The sequence below is a fragment of the Numenius arquata genome, chromosome 9 (genome assembly GCF_964106895.1).
Source record: "Numenius arquata chromosome 9, bNumArq3.hap1.1, whole genome shotgun sequence".
Lineage (NCBI taxonomy): Eukaryota > Metazoa > Chordata > Aves > Charadriiformes > Scolopacidae > Numenius > Numenius arquata.
The window spans coordinates 38829343-38854764 of NC_133584.1; the positions used below are offsets into that span (position 1 = coordinate 38829343).

At 35.8% G+C, this 25422-nt stretch overlaps 1 protein-coding gene across 1 annotated transcript in view; it reads left to right on the plus strand.

The window, feature by feature from the left end:
* The window catches only part of CSMD1 (CUB and Sushi multiple domains 1), a 1131310-nt gene that overhangs the window by 953759 nt on the left and 152129 nt on the right, over window positions 1-25422 (plus strand). The window contains exons 34-38 of the mRNA XM_074153404.1: window positions 4209-4412; window positions 5520-5644; window positions 6258-6354; window positions 14185-14289; window positions 25179-25297. Of these exons, the coding sequence (XP_074009505.1) occupies window positions 4209-4412; window positions 5520-5644; window positions 6258-6354; window positions 14185-14289; window positions 25179-25297 (650 nt within the window). The remainder of the gene's footprint in view (window positions 1-4208; window positions 4413-5519; window positions 5645-6257; window positions 6355-14184; window positions 14290-25178; window positions 25298-25422) is intronic.

Below are 25422 nucleotides of genomic sequence, written 5' to 3' on the forward strand. Positions count from 1 at the left end.
AAGGCAGTTCTGAAAACAGGGGAAAAGACATTAGAAAAATGGTGCCTCCTATAGTAAATGGCATGATTTATTTTTGCGTCTTTTGCATTTATCGTCTCACCGTAACCATCAATAGTTTATTAGTAAAATCTGTGAAAAACTGAGCAAAACATGAATTTTAACATGGCATTAAGTGTTTCCTGCTTACCATAGAATAATCTGACACAACTCTAGCCATGGCTGTTTGTGGCTGCCATGGCTGTTTTACTCACTGGCTGCTCTCAGTAAAATAATGGCTTTCAGTCCGAAAAGGAAGGAAGCACATAGCAGTACTTCTGCTACATGAACTAATTTAAGAGTGTTAGTTAACTGTCCCTACATTTGCTATAATGGCAGAGATAGCCCACTCGCAGGAAAATAACTTTCCTAAGGCAATATTATAATGAAACCAGATAATTTGACATCCTTTGTTGAGAGGTGCTGAAAGTGCTAGTTACACAAAAAAATCTGTTTCGATTACAAATGCATGTATGCAAATTGCCAGCTGTGATTACTGACAATTATAGGATATTCTTTAATTTATTCTTATAAAGGGTCCTTTACCTTTGCACAGCTGCTGTAGATTTTCCAGATGTGAACTCCAGGTGAAGGTTAGAGAATCTGAGCAAGGATTTGCTTCTGAAACTTCCCTTTTGAGGCAATGGGTGAAAATATAAATAGAGAAAGGTAGCACTCACATAAAAGGCTGGGCACGAGTTTCTTCCACACAGTGAATGAAAAATACTCCAGGAGCGATGCTGAAATTTTCACTGAGGTCATATAACCTCTTAGGAAGACAGTTGAGTTTAGACACATGTGAAGCCAAAAGTTTAACTAGTGGGGGGCTCTAGTGGTGACCTGTGTGGGAGGAGGTCAAGAGCTACCATATGCCACTCACAAACAGCTTGCTCTGAAGCTGGTATAAAGAACCCCTCACATACCAAAACTTCTACCAGTCAAAGGAGCATGTAGTGCCTGTTCTCAAAGATATTTGAGAAAGTGACAACTGCTTTGGGCCAGAGGGACTGTTGGAGACATTTTTGGAAAGGGGCCTTCCATGCCAAAGGGGCAATGCTTCTAAAGGGACTGTGGCCTGTGGGTAACACATGCTGGAGTGAGAAAACCTTGGAGGGACTGACAGCCTGTGAAAGACCTATTATTCTGCAGAAAGGTGATGCCTCTGAGCAACAGCAGCACATGGGTGACCCACGCTGTAGCATGAACACTAAGAAACGGAGTGTCATGAAAACTTGAAGAAACAAAAAGCAGGAGAAAAAATGAGTAAAATACTAAGTACAGCAGAGGAAAACAAAGGAGCAAAAAGAGAGCACATGGATGCAACCTCCTGTGCCGCTTCTTACCTCCCTGGTGGACCTAAAATGAACACAAGGAAGTTGAGACAAGGAAGTGGGAGGATGGATGTCTGACTGAAGTTGAGCCTGGGGAGATGGAAGAAAAGCTGTTTACTTAAGGGGTTGGTTGTTTGTATCCTCTTGCTACTTAACTCCTGAATCAGTCATAAGAGGTTTGTGTTAATTGGTAATAAATTAAATTAAACATAATTAGGTATAAATTCCCTGAGTCAAAACTGGTTGAATGGATTGAAGCTTTTGCTATCACGTGTTTGCAAATGATTTATCTTGTGACCAAAACTCGCATTTGAGCAAGTAGTCCTGATCAAGGGATGGATTAATGCCTAATCATGTGGCAGAAGCTGTAGTTCTAGGCATATGACAGTTATGTAGCTGGATGCATAAGCAGTAGTCAGTTGTAAAGTCATTATATAATAAAAAAAAAGGTTTGAATAAAATAGTTCTTGTACAGTAGACCATTTGATAGAGAAAAGGCTATTAGTCCCAATAAAAGAGAACAAAAAAGAGCAGGTTGGGTCAGTTGAATTGATCTGGCAGACTGTATCTGATCTGCAGGTTATGATCAGGAAGAACTGTGACTGTGTGTAGTCCTTGAACTATGGTTTCTTCATCATCCGTCCACAAATGCAGAACATTTTCCTGCCATGGTTAGAACTGTATGCATGAAAGTGTTCCACAGAACAGATGGCTGATAATGAGGTCCTGTTGAAAACTTAATCACAAAATCCCATTTATATAAACAAAGGCAGGTACTTTTTTAAAGTTTATTTATTGAATGTACTGAAATTTACAGAAAGGGAAGTGGTTTGTTTAGACTATGTAAGGTATTTAAGTATTTTAAAAACTTGAAAACTGTATTTGCTTTTGTTTTGCTATATTGTCTAGTTATCTTTCCAGGAGTATGTTAGTTTACCTCTCACCATTTCTTTCAGTCTTGGATGCATTTTATAACTTCCTTAAGGTTTCAAGGCTAAAATCTTCTGCAACCATCTAACCTACTGTTTTAGAAGAAAATATGTGTTTCTGTATCTGTATGACCTTGTCTGACAAATCAACCTGCTGTATATTGATAAAAGGAGCATGTATTGTACTGTTATTACTAGTACCAATTATTTCTAAATCTTCTTTGAAAAAGCTTTTGTCTGCATTCAATGATACTTGCATAAACTTAACTGTTATTCTCCATAGCAATACAGAAACCTGGTAGAACATAATGTTGCTATAATCATAATTGAGAACTTCCAATGTTCTGTATATTTCATGCTAGATTTGATAGGATTGATTTCAATTAGTGTTCTGTATCCAACTTGTCAACAAATGTTAACTTCAAGAGCACTTACCAGTACTTAAGACTACTGCACTTAAATAAGTATGATTCTGAATAAAGCAAATGACGGTATAAGAAATAAGAAAAGCATAAAGCTGTCAATATGTAAACAAGTATATGTAGGCTCCACACGCCTTGTCTTTTACTTAGTGATCAGAGTAGCTGAACAAGTGGGGTGTGTGTACATACAGGGGTGTCTGTGTACAGGTGTGCATATGAATAGATGGGAATATTGCTCTTCACTGTTACATGCCAGCAAAGAAAATTATATGTAAGGATGTAAAATAAAATTAAATCTAACCATGATTCTGTTTACACTATTCTTAAAATAGGCTAGTAAGCCAGAAACATCATGTTTGAAAATCTGCCAGGCATAAAGTCTAAACACACTACGCTTTTTTTTTCTGTGCCATTCTGTGTCTTTGTTAATTACAGTACCAAAAGGCAGGCAATTTTCATGGTGTTACTTATTCATATTTAGATGCAGTGATGCCCTGAAACTAATTTTTGAAGAAACCAAACTCATCAAACAAAGCTTTTACCATGCCAGTCACACAGAAAAAATGCTTTGATTTGATGAGATTATTTTTAATGTACATTTATTTTTCACAGTGTAAAACATAGATGATGTTGCACACAAATGATGCTTCTATCACTTTTTCTATAAATATTTTTTTAAAAATGACATTTACTAGCTAACTGCAAAAGGAAATGTAGAAAGAACAAGTTTGACACAAAAACAACATGCACAATACCAAGAGTCAGTAAGTACAAAAAAAATGTGTGCTATAAAGAAGTGGTTATAAATAACAAAGCTAAAGGGAAAATAAACCCATGGCTTCTAATGAATTTTATTATTTTGCTCTTTAAATGTTGCTTACGGTCTTTTAACTGTCCTTGTATCACATCAAGTTTATGAATTCTAAGAAATTATTGGTAAATGTAATTGTTGTCAACTGTAAACACTGAAATAGCCTTTAGGATATGTTGTTATCACTTAGTATTCTCCAACATGATAAATAAAATATTTGTGTAATATTACATTAGTTTTATATCTTGATTACCTATGGCATAATATTTTTCTTGGCTTCTAATGAGAAAGTTATAATGAGAAGCCAAAACTTTCATATTTAATAAGTAAAATAGGTGGTAGGTATAGTATCCTGTCATTATAGAGGGCAGTTGAAACACCCAAAGATCCGCTCATGTCTAAGGACATGCATCCAACATCAGTTGCTCTCCAAGCTGCCGTGGCGCTTGCGTGACTGTACATCATCACAGCCCAAAACTGCAATCCAGCTAACAGCCGCAAAAGCATTAGGCCATTCTTTGAGAATACAGGAGCAGAGCAAGTAAAAGCAACATATACAACTGAGCCCTGTCCTACAAGAAACCATGAGCATTTTAGTGGTCTATTTATTTTTTAGATTATGACGGTCATTTGGACTTATGGCATTATTTTCTCTTTTTTTCTTTCTCTCTTTATGCAGCTGTTCCACGCACAAGTGATACTCAGTGTAGCTCAGTTCCAGAGCCTAGGTATGGAAGGAGAATTGGCTCTGAGTTTTCAGCAGGCTCTGTGGTTCGATTTGAGTGTAGTCCTGGCTACCTGCTACAGGGCTCAAAAGCTATCCGATGTCAGTCTGTACCTAATGCCTTAGCTCAGTGGAATGACACGGTACCAAGCTGTGTAGGTAAGCAATTGCATTTAAGTCGTCTGTTCTGTCACACGTGTCTCTGAATCAGAATTCAGGAACTGTTTCAGAAAACAGTATTTAACACATACATTCACTCTCCTGTGATTAATATCAGCCATGCCCAATTTAAAAGAGCAGTTTTCCATATCAGAAAGAAATTGAGTACCAGCTGGCTGGTAGGCAGTATAGTGTTTCCTATAATGACTTAGATTATATGAACAAGTGTGATGCACATTTTCTCGAACATTCATTATTTTCATGACTCATCTACAGCTTGAAATACAGGACAGAATATAATTCTCCAGATGTGTCTTTACCTGTTTTATTATGCAGTACTTGTTGCATATTTCTGTCACATATAGAATGATGATTTCTTTTTTCAAGTAGAAGCATAGTGCTCATTGAATAATGATAGTATTGTTAAGTATAGCTAATTTTATTCAGTCTGTCAATAGACCTTCAGTGGGATAATGTTTAGCACTTTGTTTGGTAAATGTTGAAAGGTTTTCTTCTCTCCCTACTTGGATTTATATCCAGAAGTCATTGCTACTCATAGGATTTTACTCTGTAACTACTTAGAGTGTTCTAAAAATAAATATAGGTGTCCTATTTTCTATGTATTCTGTTGGTTTGGGTTTTTTTTTTTTTTTTTTGTTTAGTTCTGTTTTCTTGAACCTTAAGGAAGCAATTGCATATACAGTAAAAATATTTAATGTACCACACTGCTTTACCAGCTAGATCCAATATTGGAACTATATTACACTGTAAGTAAATTCACACGATTTCTGTCAATCATGATTGTGTTTAATGTTATGTCTTTACAGTTTGTTGTTACTCTCAGGTAAGGCATGATCAGGCTGTGCTGCTAGGCTGCTGTAGGCTACACACACTTAAAATGAAGTTCGCTTCTGAATTATTTATTCATGCAGATTGTATCTTATGCTTGATAGACAGCATTGCTTTCCAAGTTCAGATTGTTGCTTCACATCTATGTATTTATGCTACAAAAGAAACCTATTATAATTAGCTTAGTAAAATTATTCTTACTTTGTTCTCTGAAGCGTTTTAGGTTTTGTAATAATTCATGATAATACTTTCTTTCAGTACCATGCAGTGGGAATTTTACTGAGCGGAGAGGTACTATTCTTTCACCAGGTTACCCTGAACCTTATGGTAACAGCTTGAATTGTGTGTGGAAAATCATAGTGACTGAGGGATCAGGTATTCAGGCAAGTCTATATTCTGTCAAGCATGGAATATTAAGTAATTTCTGGTTCTGTTTAAAAAGTAATTGTTTATTTCTCTAGAAGTTTCAGAAAATAGCAATCATTTTTTTTGGTACTTGAAATATTCGTGCTTTGCTTCTTCTCAGTATTTTTCTTTGGTTAGTTTTATTCTGTTACTTTATTTTTACATGGTGAGAAAGCAGCTTTGAAATGGTGAACAAGCAGCTTTCTATTATAACTGTGTAGAATACTGAAAGCAGGTCCTGATCCTTCAATCTGGTATGCAAATGCCAACCCTTTCTGTCTGCTAGGATAACACTGAGGCTCTTGAGAGGTCTGCAACTGTCTTACCTGCTCATTTACACTTTGAGTAATTATTTATAATCCTGGAACATATGTGCAAAATCCTTCTTGCTTATCTAGTGTCATATTTTCTAAAAGTTAAGACAACTTATAAAGTGAACGTTAATGTTTTGTTTACATATTTTTCACTCAAGCGTTTTTGTTTGGATCAGCTTATATTTTCTTTGGAGAGTGTTCTCTTTTTATTTTGTTGTTTCTAGAACATTTAAAAATACATATGGCTAGTTGATTTAAAACGTTCTGTGTTCTACAGATCCAAGTCATCAGCTTTGCCACTGAACATAATTGGGACTCTCTTGAAATATATGATGGTGGAGATATGACAGCACCGCGTCTTGGGAGCTTTTCAGGTAAGGATATGCCACAATTTAAACATACAGTTCTATAAATGGGTATGTGAGAGAACATGTCTTTGTTTGCTCAGGCGTATAGACAAGGACTATATTTGTATTGCATCGTCTGTGATATCATTATGAAATGTTCTCATTTTGGTGAGATTTCAGGTGTTGTAAACATGTCAATATTCAAATTCAAAGAGAGATTTTCAGAAGAAAAAATGATACTAAAATGTTTAGCTTTGATTAGTGGGATTTAGGTGATAATACTTGCAAAAAAAATTTCTCTTTTTTATCTTGCCTACCTCTCCCACAGAGAAGATATAGTGATATAAATTGGTACTGACATTCAAGGAACTTCCTTTGATAGCTTTGGCTTAGTTTATCCTTGTTAGCCTTCCTTTCTCAGGAAAAAGATGAAGCATTCAGTATTCATCCAAACTCACTAGACCTCGGAGAACAAAACAAATTACTACAATTGGGATATAACAGACCATGTAATTTGTTGTTTCACATGTACATCAGACATATATAGTTTTACTCTTTTTTTATAAGATATTTTTTATAGAAAGAGCATGTTTTATAAACCGAACCAAGAGAAAGAGATATCTCATATAAGATTAAATCACAAATAATATCTCAGATGCATGAACTCTATCACAAGCATGATCTGATTTTGGTGTAGCTAACACATTTTGTGGAATTTTGCCTCTCTGGTGTCTTTATGAACTTTAAAGTATAGACATATGATGGATTATGTAAGGAAATGTATGATCAATGGAAAAAATTAACCCCATGGTATTTGTTTGGATATTGAACTAAATAATTTGCAGTTGCACCTCAAAATTTACATATTAAAATTTGTTGTGGGTTAACCCCAGTAGTCAGCTCAGCCCCACCAAGCTGCTTACTCTCTCTTACACAGTGGGATTGGGGAAAGAATCGGAAGGGTAAAAATGAGACAACTCATGGGTTGAAATATAATAGGTAAAGCAGAAGCTCAATGTGCAAGCAAAGAAAAACAAGGACTTCATTCACTACTTCCCATCGGTAGGCAGGTGTTCATCCATTTCCAGGAAAGCAGGGGTCCACTACATGTAACGATTTCTTGGGAAGATAAATGCCATAACTGCCAACATCCGCCCCTTCCTCTTTTGTCCCCCAGCTTTTATTGCTTAGCATGACGTCATATAGTATGGGATATCCCTTTAGTCAGTTGGGGTCAGCTGTCCCAGCCCTGGCCCTTCCCAACTTCTTACCTACCCCCAGTCTACTCGCTGGTGGGACAGTGTGAGAAACAGAGAATACCTTGACACGGTGTAAGCACTGCTCAGCAATAACAAAAACATCCCTGTGTTATCAACACTGTTTTGGTCACAAACCAAAACACAGCACACTGCTAGTTACTATGAAGAAATGTAACTGTCCCAGCTAGACCCAGTACAAAAGGCTATAACATTTTATATTAAATGTTAGTATCCATGCTGTATATTAAATTCACAATAAGGAAGAAATTGTGACACGTAATCAACTTCTGACAGGTGAAAAAAGTGGCAACTATATTGGATCTATTGGATAAATAATTGATGAAATGATCCATTTAACAATATTCCATTTAACAATACTCAAGACTCAGAACACTTTCTTATTGTATACTAAAAGTGTGTCACCATGCTTTAGCTTAAAAGCCTTCCTAATTTCCAGGTAAACTGAAAAATACTTTTTTATTTTTTTGTACTAGAAATATTTCACTGGAGATAGAGTAGCATAACTTTATTGTGGATTTATCTCTTTTGTATAATGAATGTCAGACAAAATGAAGAATTTTGTTGTGTATGGGAAAGGCCTAGTGAAGAATATTTAAACATAACATGAAATCTGCTGTTCTCAAAACACAAGTAATGTGACATTGAAACTGAATTCCAGGCATGTTTTCATAGGTGGTAAAATTGAGAAGGTATCATTTCTCTCTTACTAAATTTTGTACAATGCTGTTGTCTTCTGATTCATTCTCCGTGAATTCGTCTGTCTTCTAAATAAGCATTCAAGATGCACAGATGTACAGGTAATTACTAAGAACTTGCTCACCTGTGCTGCTAAACTATGTGACAGAGTTGATTTGGAAAGGTGAATTTGCTGGAGTCTACTTCTTTGTCCTTTATCAGTGAATGGTAGAAATATCACGCCTTTTTTCTTTTTATGTTATAGTAATGCTTGTGTGGATGTGAGGATGCTGTTTTAGGGGAAGGTGATAGGATCTTCATGAACAAAGTATATCAAAAATCCCGAGACAGAAAGATACCTTGGGCTGCTGTCTTCTTGGTGGCAGAATACATTGGGTTTTGTACATCCGTCTTGAAAAGAAACTGCTGTGGATAGGACTTGTGTGTTGAACGCCAAGAGGGATTCTCTCCAAGCGTGCTCATGTGGAATGCGATGGACTAGCGAACCAGTTAGTTTCCTGTGCCTAATAATAACAAGTGATGCCTTTTGGTGGGCAAACTGATTCTTTTTAAGACCAAGTTTTCCAGACACTAGACAGTGTTGAGAGACATTCAGAGTAATTGGAAAACTACGAATTATTTTTGCCGTCAGTATTACTGGTTCATCAAAGTAGTGCTCATGGCTCATGAGGAAATAAAATTAACATTGTCTTTAAAAGACAACCCTCAAAATAGTTACTCAGTCTTTTAAAACTGTCACTGTACTATTTACAGAATATATATAAGAATAGCAGATTTTTTGATTAATGAATGAAGCTTAGTTGTCATACCAAATGCTTGAATGACACAGGCTCATTAATGAGAGAGTTAATTCTTTTCATAGTATTACTGACCAATTTTATGAAGAGTAGACATGTTTCCAGGTTTACATAATAAAGTTGTATCTGCAATATTTGAATAAAATTAAGGGACTGTTTGCACAGATAGACTATTAATTCTCCCAGTTGGAAAGATCACAGTTTTTATAAACAGGATAAATTTTACTTGCTATATTCAGAAGTTAAAAAAAAAAAAAAAAAAAAGAAAAGCCATAACTGGAATTGATTTTTCTCCTGCAGAGGAACTTGTGACGAAACGGGAAAAGGGACTTCACTGAGAGGTTCAAATTAACAATTTATTTGGACTTCACTCACAGGTCCAATACGTCACTATTGCGAGTTCTATGTGTACAATGGCGATTACACTATTGCAATTTAAAATCAATTCACGGAATACACTATTGCAACCTACAAGTGATCCCGAAAAGTAACAACACAAACCACAAGCGCGCTAGATATTAATACCTTAAAAGAGTGCACAAATCACGATCTTAATAGCATGCCATATACCATACGTATGTTTCTTTATCACTTACCCCTTCTCTCAGGTAAGGTCGCTCAATCCCTGGGAAGTTACCCTGTACAGCATCCTGGACAAGGGGGGGGACGAATCTCCTACAGGCCAGCTGTATCGTTGGAAGATTACCCCCCATTTTCCTCCTCAAACCTTGCGGTTTATATTTCCTAATTCTGTGGGGGTGCAGGATTATGCCTGAGTGGATTACACTATCTGGGATGTTTACCCCTAGTGGTGCGATGGCCAAGTCTCTGTTGCCAATTTTGTGATGTCTAGCACTCAAAGTCATGGGACTAGTGGTGGGATGGGACTCAGGGCATTTTATTTGTTAAGGGAGTTAAGGCTCCATTCGGTTTCGGTTCTTATTGTGATGCAATCTTGAGATAACCCCGGGCTGAGCCGTTTTTGCAGCTCCCCCCAAGTTATCTCTGCATAGACAAGGCAAGGCGGAGATGAAGCTGAGTCGGATGACAACCCCCTGCATCTCACCTATTGTGCTCCGAAACCGGTTTGGCTGGGTGCTCCCATACAGAACTATACTTCGTTTTTCATTTGGAAAAGTGATTTAAGTTCCCATTTTTCAGTAGACACCCTGTTTTTGAAAAGGAGGTGAATTTATTTTAAAATATGATCTTAAAGAAAAAAAAAAGTTTCATTAAATGATAATCAGGTTATATGCATGTTAAGTTTACCAAGTGTCTGATCTTCTGTGCTTGTCCTTAACAGCTGTAAACTCATATTTTCCAATTCCTCAATCCAATATCTTCCTTCCAAGAATATTTTTCTCTTCTAAAGCCTGCATTTACTGTAAGACTACAAACCTGTCAACTGAATTTAGATACTCTGTTCTTATAGCTCAGTAATGGCAGTTCCTATGTGAAATCTGTCTATTAAACCAAAAATCTAAAAAGTCTTATAAAACTTGGATAACTGTCAGGCATCCCATGATTATTTGTAAATATGCTGTGCTGCCAATTGTGTCACAAAATAGAATTATGAGAGAGTGGAAATTCCTTGGATGAAAAGACAGAAAGGCTTTCATCAGTATGCCAAAGTGAAGTCTGCCCTGGACTCCTTAGTGACGGTAATAGATCTAGTAGCTGAGGGAGAGGATATCCTTGACCAACACATTGCTTTTTCCTGAGAGTGTTAAGTCTGAACTTAAGTGAGAGATCATTTTACTTAGTACACAGAAATGAACAAGAAAGTGAAAACAAGCCAAGAAAGGATCGGTATTTGAGAATTGCTAGTTTGGGACTGGTGCTTCACTTGACCGTGGTATATTCAAACTTAAAAAAAAAAAAAAAAAGAGACTAAATAGACTAAATATAGCTACAGCTCCATCTAAAATTGGAAATGCAGCTAACACCTGACATTCTTTTACATATGTATATGTACTTAAATATGTGTATAGACATATTCAGAGAGGGTATAAAAATACAGTAGTCTTTGAGGTTGACATCTGGAGAATCTACTCATATGATTATAGTTAAATTTAGAAAGAAATTAGGCAAGAATGTGATCCATGCTTATGTTTGTGCTAACCCAAGAAATGCCTAAAATGACAATTGATCTCCATTCTTAGTCTAGAAATTTCTTAGATACTTAGGCAACCTTTCACACATGCAGTGTAGTGTTCCCCTCTGGAATGAGATACGTTGCTGTTGATTGTCATTGCTAACACTTGAAAGGGACAGTAGACATAATTTTGCTACAATAATATCATAATTAAACATTAATTTAAATAGAAAACTTGCCATTATTCCATTGTAATGAGTGTGTGATTAGGAATACAAACACGCACTTACTGCCTCCTAGGTGAGTTCCCTTTTTTCCAGATTACAGATTCTCAATCAAAAGGTTAAGAAGTCAATCCGATTCCAGTATCCTAACATGATAGGCATCTATATGAGTGTTAGATGTCTACCATGGAGATATCTACACCTAAGCTATTATTCGTGAAATCTGCTCCTGCCCTTTCAGTACCATTTGTCTCTATTGATGATAAAGGAAGTCCAAAACAACTAAGGCACTGTGGATGCTACATCTGGTCACTACACTAAAATGTATCTTCCATACTTCATATATCACAGAAGAAGCAGATGTTGGCAAGTGATCTATAAAATTTCAGTTAGATCATAGAATTATAGAACAGCCCAGGTTGGAAAGGACTTCAAAAGATCATTTAGTCCAACCTTTTGTGGGAAAGGGAGCCTAGATGAAATTGTGCAGCACTCTGTCCAATTGCATCTTGAAAACCTCCAGTGATGGGGACTCTACCCTGTCCCTGGGAAGGTTGTTCCAGAGATTGATTGTTCTCACTCTAAAAAAATTCTTTCTAATATTGAGATGAAACCTCTCCCAGCACAACTTGGGCCTGTTGTGCTTTGTCTTCTCCATGTGGCTCCCTGTGAAGAGAGAGCCTTTGTCCTCTTTGTAGCTGCTCTTTAAGTACTGGAATTCTGTGATGAGGTCCCCCTCAGAGCCTTCTGTCCTCCAAGAAGGGACCTAACTCCTTCGTCCTTCCCATAGGGAAGGTTCTCCAGCCCTTTGATCATTTTCATGGCCCTCCTTTGGACCTTCTCCAGTCTGTCTGTGTTTTTCTTTAATTGTGGCGACCAGAGCTCAACACAGTACTTCAGGTGTGGCCTGACAAGTAGTGTCTGCTAGTCATGCCCCGCTGGATGCTGCCCAGGAACCTATTTGCCTTCATTGCTGCAGCAGTGCACTGCTGACATGTTCAGCTTGCTGTCCACTAGGACCCCCGTGTCCCTTTCAGCAAGGCTGCTCCATGCCCACGCAGGTTGTAGCCCTTACTGGGCTCTTTGATTGTTCCAACCCAGGTGCAGGACTTTGCACTTGGCTTTGTTAAACTTCGTACTGTTCTTCCTAGTCCACTCTTTCAGCCTGTCCAGGTTCCTCTGTAAGATGGCTGACATGTCAACCTCACCACCCAGTTTCGTGGCATCAGGAAACTTGGTGAGGGTGCTTTCGATCTTGTCATCCAGATACTTTATGAAGATGTTGAAACAATGTGGGGACCAGTATCGATCCCTGGAGGACCTCACTTGTGACAGTCTGCCAGCCTGAACTATGCAATTGAATTTGTAAATTATGAGAATTAAAAACTCCAGCCTCATTTATTTCTCCCAGTACAATAGGATATAATTTCTCATCAAATACCACCCTCTAAGGAAGTAAAAGACTGGTGTTAAATGTTACCAGATCTTACAAAGATCTTACAAACAGAACTGCCAGAAGAACAATTTTCTTCAGTGAAGAGTATAATCATTCTGAGTCAGCATCCTCATTCTTAGAGAACAGACACCTTAAACATCCTTAAATGTATTCCAAATTCTGTATGGATACTGTGAAAAGTCCTCCCTCCAGGAAAATGTTTCACTGTTTTCTCTATTCTGTGGTAAGTATTGTGCGATGTCAATGCTCTGTATTGTCTCTGAATTTCTGTACTTGGAGCTTCCATGTCAGACACTAAAACCTTCCTTAAAAGCCAACTTGTCATCTTTTAGCTCCTCACCATGTATATCAAGATGGTGCTTAATACAGTTTTAGATTTAAAAGTATTTACCATTTCCTAGTTTAGACTGTAGACTTGTGAAGGTAATTCTTTCCAGCATTTCTTTTTAAGCCCAAGTTTCAAGCTCATACCAAGGCTGCTCGCAGTTACTATAGAAACAGCAAATGCCCCACAGGAAATGAAAATATTTCTTATGCAACCATCATTGAAGTTCATTAGCTACTTGATACTGTCTTTGAGGGTAATCCTAGAAAATGATGTAATTTTTAGCCTCTGTAGGTGCTGCAGCTTTAGACTGTAGAATGCGAGTTCCATAGTAGTCATGTGGTAACAAAGAAAACGCATCAGACACAGCAATGCTACTGGCAAAGAACGTGTCAAGGGTTAGTGATAAGCCGGTTGTGGAGTGTATACTGAAGGCAGTGACACATGTTTTTATTATTGTTATTTGAATTAGATATAAAGCTAGGACATCTTTTTCCGCCCCCCTCCCCCCCCCCCCGCAATGTGTTGCACCTACTTCTTCATCTTCTGCCATACCTTCAGAATTAGGGTAAGTGGACACAGAGGAAAAATCTGGACTGCTCTGTTCTGTACTGCAGGTTTTTTATACATGTGGAAAGAAGTCAAATGGCAGTTAAGCTTGTTCTCATAATCAAATTCTTTACTTATGTGATTTTTTTTTTCTGTTTACTCCTCTTTTTTCTATCCAAGTCAATAAAGTTTCATCTGAGTATGAGGTGATCTTGTTTGATTGTACTTACATAGCCTCTTAGTATCATGACTTCTAATCAAATTTTCTTGCAGCATCAGGAGAAAACAAGGCAGAACATAGCAGAATGTTTGAGATTTCTATGCACATAGTAAGAAGAAAATGAACCTGTCTGATTCAATCGGTTATGTCTTTCCATTATAAAACTCTGATATACCAGCATGCTAGAGTTTATTCCATAACTTCTATTTTTCCAGGTACAACTGTGCCAGCACTGTTGAATAGCACCTCCAATCAGCTTTACCTGCATTTTCATTCTGACATTAGTGTGGCAGCAGCTGGTTTTCACCTGGAATACAAAAGTAAGACTGCTTACTTTTTGAAACTTTCTCAGAAAAAAGCGAATTTATATTGTTCTTCTTGTTTTTTGCTTTTGGTTTTTTGTTTTTGTTTTTTTTTTACTTGGCATGAACCTGATACAAGTGATATCTATTAAACTGAAATTTTAAATGAAGTGTAATTTGAAATTGCTGAAAACCAGCTTTCACAAATTAGTAGCATATAACAAATCCACCTGGCAATTCCGAACAACAGTTTTAAAACATGGGGTTTAATGATGGTGTGGGTTATTTTTCGACTTATTTCAGCTTAGTTATGAAATTTAGGTAACAAAAAAAAGTAAGATTTAGTTTCACGGCTTGGAAATAGATAAAGCCAGAACAGATAACAGATTTTTTTCCTATTTATGTGTGCATGCATTTAATCCTTGCTGTTCTTTCCTTTCTTTCAAATTCTTTTCTCTCAACAAATCGCTGTAATTGCAAAAAAAACCCCTTTATAATCCCAGAGCTACTAGACAGCACTACAGTTATCTTCGTAAATCACTGGTGGTATGAGCAGAATAACCTAAGAAGTTAAATAGCAAATTCTGCTATATATCAACTTTTTATATGTTTTGTGAGCATTTTGGTTCTAAAATACAGAGGTTTGATGTTATAAACATCAATGGATTATTTCACATAATCATATTTTGTTCAAACACGCATGTTTGTATTATTACCTCTCTCAAAAACTTTAAATACTATCGGATAATAGTAATTTCAGCACATGTGCTTGCATAGTATTGCTTTTAACTGGAAATAGTTGTTGCTAAGAATATTCTAGTCTTTAAAAAAATAATGTGATGCCGAGTTGGCAGTCTAATGAATGCTTTGATGAAGGTCGCAAAGTAAATCCTCTTTTAATTTTTGAATATGAACATGCTCTATTTTCTTACAAAGGGCATTCAAGAATTTTCTTGAAAATGGAGTTCATTTTTGTATATTTTATATATAAAATATAAATATGTACAGAATTTTGAAAGACTAGATTTTAAGCTCATAACAAGTATTTTAAACTAAACATAATCCACAAGATAGTCTTATGTTTTAATTTAGTTTCCTGTTTATTTCAAGCATTTATATGCAAGCAAATATATTATTTATTGGAATACACTCATTCCAATGGTGATGTAGAGTAAGAATATGACTATTACTTCTGCAGGATTTTTTTTTTTAGAATCTACTATTTTGATGATGTTGTCTTTTTTGCCTGGGGAGCCATCCTCATCAGCCTTTTTTCCTCCCCAGGCCTTTCCCCTTAACCTGCAGTGAAAGTATAATTCCATATGAAGTGGAATGCAGTACAAATTTGTTCTAGAAAGTTGGTGCACGATGAACATTTTGAAGTTCAGTTTTTATCTGTTGCTGTATCAGTTTTATTATCCCTGTGACTCCTGAAAAAATGTGTTCTGTTAACAAGTGAAAAGTGTTTGGGAGCACGCAAGGTCACTTGGATTTATGCTTTTGTTTGTCTCCTAATTGCCAGTCCCACAACTGTGCTCTGTTACAGCATCTATTGACTTCAGTGATTCCAATATTTCAATGCCAGGGTTTTTCAGAAGTGCAACTCAGTACAGGTCAAGGTAGCAACATTCAGCATTCGGAGCTTAGTTAACTATTCTGTTCGTAGTCTGGCAGGAAAGAATAATTTCCTTTCTTATGTGGCTATATGGTCTCTGCAGGGCTACCAGGAGTACAGTACATCTACGTGTGTCTATGAATACAGAAACTAAGCAAATCCCCACAGCAAGACTTTACTGTTTTATATGGAGCAGTCACCTTTGTTGGTCAAGAGAGAAAGAAATACTTTTCCATGTAACAAGATGCAGATATTGCTAGTGTTTGATTATAAATTCTGAAGCCTGTGATCTTTCGGTCACCTACTGTTTGAAGCAGCATTGGAAAAATAAATACCTTTGGTTCAGAAGCCAATCTAAAATTTGGAATAAAAATGCCCTTTTGTTGAGGGGTTGTCTTACTAAAACACAAAAATGTTTGATGTCTGGGAAAAAACATTCAACATGAACTGCTATGTTAGAACATGAGGTACTTTAGATAAAAGCAAAGGAAAAGGGGGACTAGATTTGTAATCTTTATAACTAAAATGCTTTGCAGCTGTAATGTTCAGCTATAGTATAGCAGGCTCAGTTCAATTCTTTCATCTTCTTGCAGAAATTTGAATGTCTGAGTAGTCATAGTGGGGGTCCTAAATATCTACTTTTAAGGCTGTTCTACTTAATAAGACTAACCAAGCAGCTGTAGCAGGTTTTGTATCAGCATTCTTATTACCAGGAAAAATGGTTAATCATTCAAGTTCAGCTTGTATTTAAACATTTTGTAAAAAGTAGTAGAGCATTAAGATCAGATGTATAAAGAATACATCAGTATTGTGAGGCCAAAGACCTATGTTTAATGTGTTCATTTAGGGGAGAGAGCTGGACTTGGATGGGTGTATGATGTAGGCAATTGGGCATGATACTTCAATGTGTACATGGTTTTCAGTTCTTGCTCAAATACATGTTTTAGAAGTTTATGGAATGGAATTACAGAAGAGAGCTTAGGAGTTTGTCTCCTCTGCTGAAATTCTCTGTGTACCTCCGTGATAAAGATATTCCTCTGAGTAGCAATGTGGGTTCTAACCATTGCAGGTAACAAAGTCCCTTTCTCTTACTTTCTGTAAGCTGTCAGTAGCTGCTTGGCAGAATCAAAAGCAAAGGATTCTGGACCCTGTAGTAAGAAAGGCCTTCTTCCCCATTCATTCATCCTGCTCTTTATTGTAGGTCCTTTATTTAGGCACAACAAAAGGAAATCCAGTGACTTTTGGAAAAAAAAAATAAATTCAAAGATGAATGACAGATAAAACAACCCTTTCATTTCCTGATCAGAAAGCAAGCTGAGGGGATCCACTAGATAAGAAAGAGGAAGAGAGGACACAAAATTACTGGGAAATATTGTCTAGGAGTAAGAGCTACTATCATAAAAAAAACCAACAGAATTATGCCACCTTATATGAGCTGAAAAACTGTCCCTTAGTTTTGTAAAATGAAATAAAAAGAAGTAATAATAAAAAATGACAATAATCCTGCCAGCAAACCAGAATTAATACGTATTTATGTATTTTTAAAATCTTCTGCATAGCTCTTCAGCCATGTAGATGCAGAGCTTTAGTTATTTAATGGTGTTTTACCTACGGATAGGCAGAAAGTTCATAGAGAAGAAGACTCAAAAAACCTAAATTTTAGCTAGTCCTCAGAGAACTAAAATTGATGGACACACTTTTAATTGCATTTTCAACTAGATAATTTTGTTGTTTTTTAAAGTACTTTGTTATAGAAAATTCTTGGGTCTTCTGTGACCCTGATTAAAATTTAATAATGTTTTTATTGGAAGTATTTAATTTATAGCTATGCTTATTTTAGTACTTGAGTAGTGCTTTTATGAATCCAAATGCACAGAAACTATATAGTTTCTGCTCTTTCATGGAAGGGGAATGGCTTTGTTTATTACATTGTTTTACTGAACAATCAATGGCTGTCAGTCAAAACTAACAATAAAAATTCACAGTTGTTTTGAATTTTCATAGTGTTTCAGGGAAATCCACAGAGATCATGACTTAGTTTTATTTTCTGGAACAATAAACCAAAATATCAAACTTCATAGCTACCAACATCCTTCATGGTATACAGTCTTAGAGTTCTTTTGTCCTGCTACATGTAAGCTAGCAGGAGCATTTAGCAGTTAGCATTAATTGAAATTATATGTAATTATATGTATGCATCAGAGGATACTGGATCCTTTAATATGATTTTAGATATAAGTATTTTGGAGAGAGAAAACGCTATCTGTCTTTGAAATTGAGAAAGCTGTAATGGTTTTCACAAGGCATGAATTTTGCAATTTTGCAAATCCTCTTAATTTGGAAATGAGGCTTAGTGCTTAATCCTAAAACATTTCAAGAAAAATATTTAAGTAAATGTTTTAAATACTTAAGCTTTGTTTTAAATCATTTGAGGATGAATAGGAAATATTACATGAACAGGAAGTGCAATTAAAGCTTCTGTGTATTAATTGTTCATTAATTAACAAGAATGATAAATTATTGGAACTAAAACCCTTCCTATGCAAATGCCCAGTAGGTAAGAGAGTGTTAGTCCTGTAAGTGGTAGACAAAGTGGACCTAATAGAATTTCATCTAGCCTTATCTTCTGTGTACATTTTACATTAGAGCTGTAGGTAAAACTCCTACAGAGCTACATAGCTCCAGAGTCTCACAAGAGCAGAGTAGAGGAGTAGACTTTTGATGCAGCCCAGGATGCAGTTGAGAATTTCTACTTAAAAATATACTTTCAGCAGTGTAAATGTTATAAGCATGCTTAGTTTTAGATCAGTATGTTAGGGAAAACAGCTTTATTTCAGTAAAATATATTTAGTTTGCTATTATTTGGTCATATGTCTTATATTCCATACTGTATATTGCTGTATTAAAGTAACTTCATAGAACTTCATAAAAGCTTCAGCCACTGATGACAGCTTGTTTTAACCCTAAATATTTCAAGATAATGTGACTAAGTGAATATATATTGGCTTACTTCTTGAAACTTTGTCTTCCTTTTAGAAGAGTTTTTTTCTTGCCCCCTCCATCTGTGGGTTTTTTCTATGTATGTCTTTATTTTCATGGGAAGGCACAGGGAATCTGCTCCCTGAGCAGATTCCTGCAAACTTAAGTTCATGTCTAACCTAGGCAATGCACATGCTCCCCTTGTAGCCTTCAAAAACACACAAGTCTTCCACTGATTAATACAATTTTGTCATTTACTTTAGGATGTTTTTGTGTCAGGCATCAAGAATGTAGGTATGAGTTGGTTGTCCAAACCGAGTGGTCATACTCAATTAGTATGCTATGGTCAAACTGGTGATTTGGATGGGGTTTTCCCTTTGTTTCTTTGCGGGTTTTGGGGGTGGAAGGGTGGGGGTTTTGTTTGTTTGTTGGGTTTTTCTAAGTCAGATACACAAACTCACTCAAATTAAAAGAAATAATTGGTCAGTGCCTTAGAAGAATTTCATCTGCTCATAATATAACTATAAGGATTATTGAGAGCCACTACGTGGTGGTGTTTCTTGTTATTTCAGAAGGGTTTTAGGTGTCAAACTGGTTGCAGTAACCTATGACGAGAAATAAAGCATTAAAATATTCAACAGAAATCTGTAGAAAAGACAGGAATTAATCACTTAGACTAATCCTTCATACGCATCTATTTTTGTCCCCCAAACTGTGGTTGAATAAATAAAATTGTTTTCATAGCCACCAGCAAGTCCAATCAAAATGTGCTTTGTTGCATTTCTAATATGTACAACAGTAGAAAGAATAAATATTCCTGCTATTTGATTGAATTCCTTTTAATCTTAATGAACAAAGCAAACAACTATGCAAATGGTATAGTTTAGAAATGTCTGTTTAATTCAATTGCATTTGTGCACAGTAATGTTTCAAGCTTGTTCATAGAATCTCATTTATTAATTCAGTAGTAGTTTCAATATTTTCTTTAATACACAAAAAAATTTTTTAGAAAAGTCTGGAAATAATGCTTGCTTGTACAGCATTCTGTTGAACCTCTCAGTTGAAGTTGGTTTGTTTTAGTAAGAACTGAATATACGATGAATGTAGACGTGTAGGTTTAGGCCAAAAATGTCTATAAGTATATATGTGAATATATCTAAATGTAGTGATTAGAATTAAAATATTTTGGTAAAAACCTTGTTTTATGCAATCAGTATTTTAATAGTGTCATCTAGCCTTATTACCTTGCATTAGGACATATGGCACAATTCAGCATCATTCTTTTTGTAAGCTTTTGTTTTACCACTATACTGAGAAAATGTAATATGTGTGAGAACATAAGTTTACTTTTCATTAATCTTCTTTTCTGAAGCTTCTCTATTGCATGTTTTCAAGTGCTAAAGGTTGTCAGGAGCTGAAATATTGGATTCACTGGTAAGAGGACTAGAGAACAATGCCTATATTTTGTAGTACTTCTCTATCATAGAGATCGCTAATAAATTCGAAGAAAAATCAGGCTATCAGAGAAGAAAAATTCTTCTCAGTAGCATATTATTTTAGTAGGTCCAGATTAAGATTTTTCATGCAATTTGATCTTTAATGTGGCTCTTCAGTGCAGCAAACTTTTCTTTTTCCCTGTATTAAAGCAGGTGTGAATCATAAATGTGCCATTTTTAATTTAGCAAGTCCTGATCCTGTCAGTATATCTGTACAACTTACTAGCTGTTGACATGAATCTGACCCCTTTTGCAATAATTCATTGAGATAAATGCATTTTCTAAGCTGGTGTCTGAAGCATACAATTTTGGAAGGGACAGCTTGGGTTTTGATATACACCATCATCAAAATGGAAAGAACAATTCACTCCATCTTGATGTTTGTAATATAATAAAGAACAATATGTTTCAGTTAGCCACATAGGGGCGGGAGGGAGGAATTAAAAAAAGAAAGCCTGATGACTTTTGGTCAAGCTGTCAAGAAATTCTTGTGTTGTTCAGTTTGCAGCTTTCTGAAATGGACACTAATGGGCATTCACATTGTCAGATATGCCAGCAAGGATTTTCTTTCTGCCAACAGTGGCAGTGATGTTTGGACAGAATTTGAGGTAATTGTAGGCATGTATATAATTATGGAAGTGAGGCATATTTGTCTTATGCCACAGCAGAGCCAAGAAAGTATTTAGCAGGCAGTAAGTGGAGTAAGGTCAGAGAGAGGGTTATCATTCTTGACATTGATGTGTTCTCTCTTGTACTGCACAGCAGAAGCTGAGCTCTGAAGAGCATGCACTAAGCAATTCTTGTCCTTTTTTGATTGCTTGGGCTTGACATTTAACATGTTTTCCCTTTATTACTGACTGTCCACATACAATCTAGTTTAATTTATTTCAGAGTCTCTGAATATTTAAGTTCTCTAGTTTGTCCCCAAATACCAGAATTTCTTTGCTTTCTCTCAAGCATTCCTTAGATTTAGATTTATTTTTTTAGGTAGGACCAATTCTAACTAAACTAGTTATCTAAATAAACTAGGTTAGTATTATATAGTGATTGGAATGATGAGGGTGAGGATTCTCAATAATATTTGACTCTCTTTACAACTTTCTCTTGCTTTTGGGGAGATAACATTGCTTCTTAATGTTAGCTATATCAAATAAAGTCAATAATGAGTGGGTTTTGTCTAGTGTTTGGTGACATTTTGCTAGAATATTCTGTATTACAAATTGTATCATCAGACTAAAGTGGTAGTATATACAAAGTATTATACAAAGTATAAGCAGCAATCATAAAGAAAAAGTTTTTACCAGGTTATTAGAATCTGTTAAGATACGTAGTGTAATACTGTATCTAACAGTTGCACAGAAAATTACTTTCAAGATTTTCTTTTGATCATAATTGACTTTAATTCTGTATGCTATTTACCTAATGATAGAGAGAACTATATTACAAGCACATTATTAGTATTGCTATGCAGTCACTGTAATAAAACTTTCTGTGACTTAGAAAAATCTGCAAAAAAACTTTATTCATACAGATCTAAGACTTCAGGCCTGTAACTCTCAACACACAGGAATGCTGAGTTCAACAAAAATACAAATTTCCTGAAGACAGGAAGCAAACCTCAAATTTATATTCACAGAATTCAGCAAGTACATTGCTATCTATAAGCAATTTAATCACAACGTCTTCGTTAGGTGCTTATATGTTTTAATAACAGTGAGTTTGGAGCAGATCTGTTTAAATTTGATTTTCTATTCAAGAGTAAGAAGGATAAGGAAATGCAGAAAAAAGGCTTGGTTCACTTAAGCTGTGTCTGAACACTGGATTCTCAAATTAGTAAACAATAGTCTATATACTATAGTTTGAATTATTGAAACAAGATGTTAACCTTCACTTAGTGATGGAGCAGACAGACAGTTGTTGTGAATGCAAATCACAGCTATTTAGTACCTATAGTCAAAGAAATTTTCCATACATTTATGGTATTGCAGAATACAGAGTGGTTGACCAAAAGAATGATACTATGAAACTGCAACAAAAAAAAAACTATTGAAGTTAATGATGATATCCTCATGCTTATTTGGAACCTTACAGTTCCACATAATGACCACACATGACGTCCCTAGTGGCCATATGAAATCACCAGAACATTATTTGAAAGTTGATGATATTGGTAGAACACCAAAATTTGTAAATTCTGTGGTAGAAATTGCTGAAAATCTTTAAAGTATGTTTAGGTGTTTTCCTAAATTATGCATTCCAGTACACAATGGAACTACTTCAGGGAGATTCTGTGGCTTGCAAATATTAAATAATTCTTTATGAGCTAATTAGAAACACTTAGTTTAATAACTCTTACATCAGTTGTTATGAAGACTGCACTTCATACCTTGATAACTGTCACTCATCATTAGAGTGGCTTGGCATTATCACCATTCATTCCTGAAAAAGATGAAATGTACAGAACATAGAAAGAATGTACAGGATTATGGAACATATTTCCAGGAAAGAAAAGAAAAATGGCTCAGCAATCAAAATTTCAGGTGAAATTATAAAAGCTATTTCAAACTTCTGAGTACTTCATTAGGAAAATATATTTACTTCAACTAAACCTTGAGCTGCAAAAAAACTGACTGGAAATGGGTGAAGTGGAAAACTCAAAATTCCTATGTATGCATTTAAGATTTGTAAAGCATTTATATTTGAGTGATGAAAAATAAATAAACGTTTAGGGCATAAGGTTAAAACCCTGTCTTTATCAAAACGTGTAAACAGCATTATCTGAAAGAAAATTGCCTTTCCATAGAAAGACTAGGATCTCAGTGAATAATATCAGATATTATTTCACGATGAACCATCTGGAACAACAGACTACAAAATGTCAGGTATCAGAGTGAAGCCAAACATCATGTAATTTCTGTACTAAACACCAGTTGCACTTATTATATTTATAAAAAGACAGTGAGAGTTGTAGCATTTAGTCAGTTATTTTTTCATACGCGTGAACTGAAACACTGTTGCAAAAGTGTATGACCAAGAAAAGATGTTCCAAAAATCAGTTTTTATGGTGTCACAGAAAAGGTAGAATGGTAAAATTTAAAAGGGATCTTATACTACAAACACTTCAGCAGACATAACTTTTTACAGGTTCAGGATGCCAGTTGGGAAATAACACTACATGATGTGTCCTAAAGTCTAAGCTTAGAATAATGATTCAAAATGTGCAAACTACTCACCTAAAAGGCGAGGACACTCAGTCCTTGGGGAAGTTACCTTAGGCAATGTCTCAACCCAAAGGGAGGGCTTCTGATCACAAACCCACTGCTCCGAGGAGAACCACACAAAGGGGGTCTCCAGCAGGGACCCCATTTTATAGCCTGATCAGACCTGAACTGTGGTCATCTATTGCTTGTGGTCGCATAGCTTTCATTGGTGGAGGGGTCTGCAAGGTGGGCTCATTGGCTGAGGTGGTCTCTAGGGCTCAGATGTCTGTGGTGTGTGGCTGGGGGTTGTTTGCATACGTGACCAGCAGCTCACAAGCTTCCCACCAAAGGAGCCACCATGCCATTAGACCTGCAGGGGAGGGGGTGTGGTGTGTGTGCTCCTGCCACACCCACAGTAACACATTCAGGAAAGTATTATTTTTGTCTGATTTTTACAGAATTTTGTGCTAATAAATGCTAAAGATCTCTTCTCACACCTTGGGAAAATAATTTCCATTCTGTTCTGGCTTCTACACATTGTATCTTAATAAAATATGTCAGTTACGTATTTATATTCAGTAGTAACTTTCTCTAATTATTTCACAATTAAGATTATACATTTAAAATTGATTGTTGGCTTCAAAGAAAGTTTAAATTTTATAAGAGAAATGAGATTCTGTCATCAGACCATAAACTGACAAACTAATTCTGCTGGTCCTTCTGTTTGCAAAGAAAATCTTAAAAGCACAGAATTAATGAATCCAATCAGCAGTTTCTTAACAGTTGTGTTCATTTGGAGCATTTCAGCTTAGATAGCAGAGATGATATTTAATTTTCAGTCTAGCTCCTTAGATAAGGACACAATGAAATAAAAGAAAAGTGATGTACACTCAGCAAAAAGCAGATGGGAACACTTCAGGTTGCCAAATTTAGGTGAAAATATTTGAGAAATTACTATTCATGGATAGTCTATGTAAAACTAATCTTCTGTTTGCTAACACCTGGCTTAAAAATAGTTAAGAACAGACTGTCCTGTCACACCTATGCAAAGATAGAGTTTTGAGTTCAGAGTACTAAATTTCAATGTCTTAGCTTCTTTATAGTCAATTAAGTTTTCTAAACATAAAGAACACCCTTGGCCTTTACCTGCTCTTCCAAAAGGCTCTACCACCTAACCTCAATAGGTCTGCTCATCTGTTGTTGAAAAGAGAGAATAAAGTGTGTATGAAGTGTTTCCTCTTTCTCTCTCCATTTTCTTCACAAGGATAAAAAAGAAAAAGAAAAAAGAGAAAAAGACTGGTTTATATACTAGAATTGGCATACTGGTTGAAGACAATAAAATGGTGTAGTATGTGATAGCAACGTGCCATTGTAATTGGTACAGTCACAGTATGTAATCTTTGTGTTTCAGTCATACCATTTGTATTCTGCAGGGCAGTTCTGAAAATTTCTTTGTTTTAAACAAAATTTCAGTTTAATGTTGAAATAAACTTTTAATTAATGTTCTTTTAAAAAAACCCAATGCTGTAGAAAGAATTTGTTAGAGCAGAGAATATCAATGAAGAGCTGTTGTCCACTTATCTATGTTTTTTCAATCTTTGTGTTTACTTTCCTCAGCTGTAGGCCTTGCTGCCTGTCCAGAACCAGTAATTCCTAGCAATGGGATCAAATCAGGAGATAGATATATGGTGAATGATGTTTTGTCATTTCAGTGTGAGCCAGGATATACATTACAGGTATTTCTTTCTTTCTTTTTTTCTTCGAATTATGCACTGTGGAATAATTGCAACAAAATGGCAATAGACCCACCCAGACCCTATTTTAATAAAGTGTGGTGTGTCAATAAAGGTGATTTAAGTAG